The following is a 9,510-nucleotide window of genomic DNA, read 5'->3' on the forward strand; positions in this document are numbered from 1 at the left end:
TCAACCGACAGTGTGTACGGCAATTGTAGAAGACCTCGACAATGTTAGGTTACTGAGCTCCATATGGACCCCAAACAATTGATTAATATATTTACAAGCCTGGATAATAAAGGAATTTCCTCAAACATTGTGCTGTTACTTAAATAAATGTTGTTCAATTATCTCCAATAAGGTACAACAATATATCGCAGTATCGCCAACAAATAGTCGGGTGTTGCGGGTTGAAGCTTCGACAACGTGTTTCATCAGAGTTAACGTTCATAGAAACAGGGAGTCCTTAGCTCTTTGATTTTTGTTACACCGACTCAAACTTCCAAAACCCTTATCTATGGACGCATAGATTACGATTTCTGAGTAGTTTTCAAGCATAATTTCTCAATTTTAAATTGCATTTTAAGTGACTGGACGCATGGTGTGGTTGACCCATTTTCAAATGTATTGACTGGTAACAACCATAAATTACCACCTTTCAAATTGTTTATAATATTATTTATTGAAGTTAGCTGTTATATTATTTTAACATTTAATCAATAATACAGGGTGAGTCATAACATCATTTTGTATTACCGGTAATCTGATATTCACATATATTATATACCTGTTAGTAGGCATAGCAAGTGTACACAATACTTTCTAATACATAAATATTACACTGAATCAACTTTTAAATGAAAGTGTTTAATATTGTCATAAACGTTGCTATATAACTCAAATTATGTAGTAGGTCTTGTTTCAAGATTCGCATATTATCGAACAGTAAATAACACTGTTAGTTTGGTGGGTTCTTTTTTCTAAAAAAAAGTCAAGATGCGTATACCAATACTCATCACGTCTACTTGAGTATTCTGTAAATATGAAGGGTTGTACATGTATGTATGCTCCCAACTTAAATTACATTGAAATATTAAAAGTTGAATTTAAGCATCAATCATAGAAACTGATCAGAAAGAAATATGTTACTGAATGTAAAATGGAAGACACCAAATTCTAAAATTTACAAACACTCATGGAGGATAGAAATTGTGAAAAATGACTTATTTAATGTAAAAACACTGCATACAGCCCTAAATATGGTTGCTTCATATGGGGGCTGCAAAACTTTGAATGAATGAAACATGCAACTACAACCCTCCTTTTGTATGAACCACCCTTGAAGATCCAGAATAAGCATGCATTATGATTATCTGTATATGTTTACATGTATACATAACAATATACAACCATGTAATGGTGTATTGTCTTTAATTTGTATATGTAGTAAAATACCACTATATTATTATGTATAAAGGTTTATTGTCTTCAATCTATTTACAGTAACAAAAGGTTTTTTTATGTACATTATACAAAAATAATTTTAAATATAATTTTCTCCCCATTTCCTTCACTTTTAAAGATTCTATTATTTATTTCTAATTAAAGGTTTTAAAAACCTGACAACATTTTGAGAGAGAAAAACTGATATTGTATGAACATAATAAAGAATTCATGCAATATGTTCTGTTCATTTTATCAATGAAAAATAGCCATTGTTTACTTTAATTTACCTCATGCATGTATATGTAACATATTACTGTGTAGTAACTACAATCAATATCATTTATCTTCTGATTGTTGATTAAATAATTAATTTGCACTAAATTTGAATAATGATTAAATCTGATAAACATATAAATGATTCATTATTATTATTGATTGTAATATGAGACATGGAATATATACACAGTCATTTTGGTATTCAAGGCTGTATACAGTGATCTTATATTAGCTAATGTTAATTAGCGATTTAAAAGTAAGACTGCCACAAAGACTGTTAACAAGAACTTAAAATGATTAAGACATCTTTGAATCGGGTCCAAAATAAAATTGTCAATTCCAATGGATATCATATGTAGATTTGTTTTGTGCTATGACAATCTGACAATTGTGCCAAAAATAAAACTATAATCTAATAAACAAGCCAACTTAATCTTTAAAACAAAAACATAATTGTACTGTGCTTGCCTCATTAATAATTGAAATAACAGATCCGATCAACCCAATTCAACATTTTCTTTTCACTTAAATCAATGAATTTGATTAGAAATGATTGAGACAGTATCGTCTGATGTTCCCATCACGACAAGCAGAATAAATATGGCTACCATCACAAGAGAGGGAATAAATAGGATCACAATCAGAACCAGTTAACTCTACTTCTGTATCTTGTTGTTCATTAACAAAATAACATGAACCATCTCCTGCAAAATAAATATAAATAAATAAAATTATGTCTTGATAAATGCTTAAGAGGATGGGTGAAATTCAATTCATGTCTCAGGGACTAGAGTAAAGGTCAATTAGGGAACCGCTAATGCAATTAGCTTGATATTAGTCTGATCAGGTACTGATGGCGGAGTTTCAAAAAGAGGAGGTTGTAGTTTACATAGAAAAAAGGGGTACAATATAAAAAGACATAAAATAGGGACTTGGAGATAAAAAAAAGTGGGCTAGACCATGTGACTGGAGCATTTTAGAATATGTCTACTGCAGCTACTGTTGTCATGTGAGGTCATCTATACCTCCTCATATTAATTAGTAGCTTGGTACTACCTTAATTAAGTTGAACCACATCATCTCATGTTTTTGATTTGATACAGGTAAAAGTCAGTAAAGGTATCAGTTGTTTAGTTTTAGGCCATCATAAATTAAAAACAAAAGACAAAAGAATTTCATGCAGAAAAAAGATCGTTTACCCGTTCCAACAAAAAACCCTTGCTTATGTGGTACTAGAGATAATATGGCTGCTCTTGACTCTTTCCATTCTTTAATAGGTACTCTACAATTGCAATAATATCTATATAGTCAAAACATTAGGTAAATATCTTAAAGAGCATTAAGTGTTTATTATTTTGATAAGAGATTGTATTACCTATAATCCCTATAACTTATTCATGTTGATGTGATATCAGACAAACATTGGTGCACAGAAGAGTTATGCCCCTTAGTCCATTACCTTATATTTCTAATATCTGAGACTGCAATATGACCATCTTGTGTTCCAGATACCACATGGACATTAGAAATAAAACAACAACAGTTAACAGCACTGTGACAATCTAACTCTAATACCTTAAAATATAACAATTAAATTCATACAATGAATTTTAAATACAAACAACCTTTTTGATTTAGTGCAAATTTGATTTATTAATGGGGAGTTAGGAATGTTTAAGAGAGAATTGCAATTGAGTGACACAGAATCTATAAATTATTTGGTGTGAGTAGAATCATGATATAGTCAAATGCAACAGTCAAGTTTCACCACTGACTGGTGACTGAGACAATTCAATTTGTGAATGTTTGACTAAGTATCCCCATTCAACATTGTGTTTTGCAGGATGAAAACATATCTACACTTTGGATGAATATTTTGATTGTATATAGGTTTGAGGGATTTAGGTGCATCCCTTTGATCGATAACAATATTTTTATCAGAACAATGCAATATTTCTGGGAATTTATAACAAAATTTAAGAAGGAGCTATGACACTTCCCATCAGTGTTTTGCATTTCACATCAATTTACAATATGACAGGTCTTCTGGGTTTTTAAGAGTTAGTAAATACCTTTTTTCTACTTTGTAAACCATAGCCTTGTAATGTACCATTTTCACAGGCTAATAATAATAATTTATCTTCAGTACCTACTTCACGCTGACCTGAAATACAAACATCTGAATGTCTAAAAGAATTACGCTGTTCATTCTTACACTAGTTTCTCTTGAATTGATTTATAATGTGTAGGCCTAATTTATCTTCTATTGTTTAACTCTGCTTTAATGAAATAAAAATGTTATGCAAAAGTTCATGACAATATCATTTAATAGTTTTTAAAAGTAATATTTTACCTGTTGGAATTTCTATAGCACCAAGACTATACGAATTTTCAGGAATTCCCACAGAACAACAATTAACAATTCCTCCACATTCTTCAAATGTATAGAGACAAGCATTTTGTCCTACATCCCACAATTTAGCTGTACCATCTCTACTACACGATATGACATTCTTACCTCGATCAATAAAAGCTGTGTCTAAAACACCTAAAATTCAGAATAGATTGAAACTTATATCTTCATTATCAAAGTTGTATTCATAATCTCAAATTGCTATATTAGCAAACCACTCTAGACATACAGTCTGATATTGTTTTTATAACTTTCATCCAGGTCCAACAACAACTATATTTACATGACAGATATATATTACACAATCGGTTTTTTTTTAAAGAAGTAATTATATAATACCTCCTTTATGACCAATCAGAGTGGCTGCACAGTCTCCTGTTTCTGCTGACCATATCTTAAGCTGCATGTCTGCTCCACCAGATAGAACCACAATACCAGATGGGAAAAATTTACAAGTATAAACATCACCATAATGACCAGTCAGTTCTCTCTGAAAATAAATCATTTAATAAGAGAAATGAGTTTTTCTTTAAGCTCCAAGTGATCTAATAACAATATATTTAATAACACTAAGATAGATTGTTGGTAATGAAAACATTTACAAGCAACTAGAAACTGATTAAGAGTAACATCCCATTAAGTAATTATCCGAAATCATTAGAATTTGTTTGGCTTCTAGTTCTGTCATATGCTAACGTTTAGTATACCAAACATTTAATATCATTAATTAGCTGTTGAAGTTATCTGACGTCAATAGACTCTGTTGTCTCATGACCGTTAACACTGTTTATAAAAATATAAGTAAATCAGATGATAACTTGGGACTGTTGAGTGTGAACAAGAATATTAAGAGGTCAAGGGCAATAACTCTGGTAGTAATTATCGACATTGATGAAAATCAATAAGTTTCTTTGTTTCATGACCATAAACATTTGTTTATAAATTTAAAGATACATTATGGGAGATTCGATAAATAGTTGGCAGTTCTTTCTATAATAGTTAAAAACTAGATAATGTAAAGGCAATTTGCTAAAAATTTTATTCAAATTAATCCACAATGAACCGAGAACTAAGCGATTGAAATTTCCACCTAGCCTCGATCATCATTACTAAAGTCAGTACGATAAACAGCATAGTCTTGATTATCCATTTAATCGTTAAATCGTGAAGAAAAGTTAAGCAGTAATTCGGCTCATAATCCACTAAAGATCACAGGCTAGCAATGCCATCTAGAGCTGATTATGGTCTGGATAGGTTAATTAATGTCTAATTAATAATTTAGATAACATTTCAGGCCTAAAGAAAGACCGGCAATAAACAGATTTAGCTCTTGCATAATGTATGTTTAAAGTCAATCAGGTGATAACTTTAGTCCCTAGCTAGAACGTCCACAAGATTTTACAAAGTGATCAAGGGCCATAACTCTGGTAGTAATTATCGGTTATTGTTGAAAATCAATATGCTTCTTTGTCTTATGACATTAAACACTGTGTATAACTTCAAAGACAATCAGATATTAACGTTAGCCTCTAGAGTGTCCACAGGCAATATACAACCACATTTTAATGTGAGAAACTTCCAATCAATAGAAACAGGTAACGCAAACCAATTACAGATGGTTTGATAGCATCAATTTTGACTAAGTCAAAATGATGCACTTGATATTCAGATAAGTTGATATACAATAAATAATAGAATACAATATCAAAAAAACATCATTTTATCCAACTTTTCAACATATTACATTTTAATATGGGCGTATAATAAAAATGAATGTATGTTTAACCATGTCTTACTCTAACTTCTCCTGTTCTTGCTTCCCAGACTCTTAAAAGTCCACTGCTATCACTAGATATGCCAAGACCCCCAGGTGTCACATCCAATGATAATACCTTTTAATGAAAAATTACATTTTCAAACTATATATGTTACAGTCAATGTCTACAATCAGGCAATGTGTACAATGCCTTTGTAACCATAACCCCCACCCCAACCCTTACCCCAACCCTAACCCGGCAATGTACACATTGACTGGTATATTTCAGGCATTGTACACATTGCCTGATTGTAGACATTGACTGTCACATATATAAAGTAAAATAGCACAGAAACTGAGAGTTCTTCATTACCTTAACTAATGGCTTGGATTCAATCATAATGTTGATTTAGTGTTTTTGTGTCATTGTAGTGTTGTGAAATTTTCCTTTATTTTCATTGAGAGACAAGACTATGTATACTGATGATTGATAAGAGAGCAAAATATTGCAAATTTAGTTAAGCTTGTGTATATGAATTCAAAGGTTTTTTTAAAAAATGATATAATTATATCAGATTTTGGTTAAAACAGCAACATTTTTGTGTCTATAAAACAGTATTATTAATGTATGGTCCAGTAAATGATGTTTTATTTAATTGACAGAGGTGCACAGGAATAAAAAAGAAATAATTTTGAAAACAGGGTTCTGAATGGTGTTTATAGTAGACTGTGCAACACTGACTGTACAATAAAAAGAAAAGAAAAGATAGGTTGCCAAGTTATGAAACATACGCCCACAGCAGCTAAATGTGTCAAGGGTTGTCACATATTTATGCTTTTGTAAGTAATAGGAGCATTTACAAGACACTGATATCAATTTCATACAGATCGAATGTTCACAAGGTTCAAGAAAGTATAACAAGGACCATAACTGTAAAAGTTATTAACAGAAATTGTTTAAATTCAAATTTCATACATATTGAATGATAATTTTTATCGAATGAGCGTTCACACGGTTCAACAAGGGACACAACTCTAGAAGTATTTAATGGAAATTGTTGATATTCAATAGGATTCTTTGATTTAGTGATCTAAATAATGCATATGTATTTCATACAGATCAGATGATAACTTTTGTCAATAAAGCATACACAAGGTTCAACAAAGTGAAACAAGGGCCATTACTCAAGAAGTAATTAACAGAAATTATTGAAATTAAATAGGTTTCTTCGTCTCACTAATGTAAACAACAGATATAAATTTCAAACTGATCAAATAATAAATGTAGTCTGTAGAGTACTAGAGTGTTCACAAGAAATTGTGGACGATGGAGGCGACGGCAATATACATGTACGACCACATTTCCACATGGGCATATAACAAAAAACCCATTAAAAACATCGTTGTTACTGGTAATAAAAATCCCAAATACAACCTGAATGCCCGGGTGAAACACATGTAATTTTCAATAATAATAAATAATATACCTTTTTCTTTAAATCATGAATAGTAGAGTAGGTTATTTGTGGAGCAACAAATTTTCTTGTGATGCTAGACTCTTGTCCACTATATGTCACTGCTATTCTATACTGAATATAATAATAATAATTTAAGTAAATCCACCTAATAAGGTGACCATAATTTAATATAGAATATACAGTATATACACTACATCATAATCTGCCGGTAGCACGTCATTTCGGTCCCGTGTCATTTTGGACCTAACACAGACGACGTTTCGGACTCAGTTTGACGACGGTTCGGACTCGGTCTGGCGACGTTTCAGACTTGGATGAATAATTAAAAGACTGTTGAAAATTTGTGGGATATATTTGTAACAGCTGAGGTTTTTTTTTTCGTTCTATGTGAGTTCGATAGTTGTTTTGTTTTATTTAATTGATCGGCGATTCTTGAGACCGCTAATAAAAAGATCACACTGATTTTACACTGCTTGTTCTATTTTGTTTTGTTTCATCGGCGAGTATTGAACTTGTCAATAAAATATTGTTGAAAATTTGTTTATATTTAGTAATACTCCTAATGTTTTTATAATTGTGAAAGCCTAAATGTCTTCTACGCAAGTCAAATCAACACACGGCCGCCATTATCGCCGATTGACAACTCACGTTTTTCCTCGTCCACTAAAGGACTGTAAGGTTTCTTTGTGCATACTACAATAACATAAGGATTATCGGTTAATCGGCTTTAATTATCCCACTTTGATCGTTGCTATTTCTAATATTTTCCAAAAAGAGTTTTCTTTGTACGCACTAATTTATCGATTGGTACTGCTATCTATGGCAAGCTTGTCCAGGAATGCATGTCAACGTGTAGCTTACAGATTATTGTTAAAAAATTCTAGGGGCTTGTAAAAACAGTGCATGTCGAGTAAATATTTACTTTTGTTTTTTGTGTAGGTCATTTTGAAATAAATTCTACATTATATTATTCTTTTTTAAAAAAATAAATTACTTTTACGGGAAACGATGATAAAGAACCGTAAGTGCAACTATGTTTTATCGTTTGGTAGAGTCTTTTAATAACCACTTGTTTCATGTTAATATTTTCTTTCATGTTTAGAATTGACCTATTTCTAATAAATTCATCAGCTACTTTTTATATATACATATTACAGATAAGCAATGAACATTGAAAATTTTGGAGTTCCTTGAGAGATCTACGTGCTGTACTTGATTGCGAGCGGTAAATTTTTATAAAATTGCTTTTGGTTTATTATAGGTTGATTTGACAGTTGTGTTCAACCTTTCCTTTCAACTTATTCCCGAGTCCGAAACGTCACGACCATAATTTTTTTAGTCCAAAATGTTGTAAGTCCGAAATGACACGGAACCGAAATGACATGTATCAATCTGCCTTGGATTAAAAAGATGTGGAATTATAAACACTGACAACAATGGTCTATGTGGTCTAAAATTTAAAAACACAAAAGAGCAAAGAAGAATTCAAGAAATTGTTTTCACACAGATACAAAACTATTGGATACCTTTGTAATTTTATCCACAGAGAAACCGTCTGATCCAATCAAATATGGCAAACCCTCACTTGAAATACCTTGCGTCTCCAATTCACCATGTACCCCAAGTTTATCTAAACACAAATTAAAAACAATATGAAGCTTGGAAATATATCCAGGTTTGGTAGTTCCTTGGGGAAACTGTGTGTTAAAAAAATAAAATTTAATGAATGTGACCCTTGGCTTTATAATTGATGCGTCAAGGGAGATAATTTGCCAAACTTTACCCCACTTTTTACAAACATGATTAGTGCTATAAATGGTGTATGTTATATCATATCAGCTTTGTGATTTAATCTCCTAGGAAAGCCACTCAGGTTCAGTATTCCAGGAATGTAAATCAATGTTTGATTTTTAGACAAAGTCACAAATTGAAAAATGAACAATAAAAATCAACGTACCACCACGTTTGTAGGTCACCCATGCCTTCCCCTCCTGTTCCCTGAAATGAAAATACACTAGTTATTTAAAGTATCAATTAGCTGATGGTATGCGAATATGACCAGGCGGAATATAAAAACTAAATACCGTAAACTCTCTTGCCAATCACTTTGCAAAATTAATTTTTCGACGGCGTCGGCCATTGCTACCACAAATGGGTCAAAATTGATATTTGCAACATTACGGATTATTTTTTTCATTAGATCTTATCATGAAATCTATACAATATTGCATAAACTGGTAAGTATACTCTATTATCCATTTGTTTTTCTTGTTATATCATCTATTTATCAGCTATTTTATAACAGATCAACTTGTTTATGTTTTTATATT

At 31.5% G+C, this 9,510-nt stretch overlaps 1 protein-coding gene across 1 annotated transcript; it reads right to left on the minus strand.

The window, feature by feature from the left end:
• Positions 1 to 473: 473 nt before the first annotated feature.
• On the minus strand, positions 474 to 9,332 carry LOC126809615 (proteasomal ATPase-associated factor 1). Its single transcript, XM_050534279.2, has 11 exons — positions 9,265 to 9,332; positions 9,138 to 9,178; positions 8,707 to 8,810; positions 7,190 to 7,291; positions 5,743 to 5,838; positions 4,286 to 4,436; positions 3,887 to 4,081; positions 3,606 to 3,697; positions 2,993 to 3,108; positions 2,733 to 2,815; positions 474 to 2,237 (listed from the first exon to the last, which is right to left on the minus strand). The coding sequence occupies exons 1-11, from the start codon at positions 9,318 to 9,320 to the stop codon at positions 2,077 to 2,079; spliced, it is 1,197 nt and encodes a 398-aa protein (XP_050390236.1). The 5' UTR covers positions 9,321 to 9,332; the 3' UTR covers positions 474 to 2,076.
• Between the last annotated feature and the right edge of the window lie 178 nt (positions 9,333 to 9,510).

Source organism: Patella vulgata, chromosome 2, assembly GCF_932274485.2.
Source record: "Patella vulgata chromosome 2, xgPatVulg1.2, whole genome shotgun sequence".
Classification (NCBI taxonomy): domain Eukaryota; kingdom Metazoa; phylum Mollusca; class Gastropoda; family Patellidae; genus Patella; species Patella vulgata.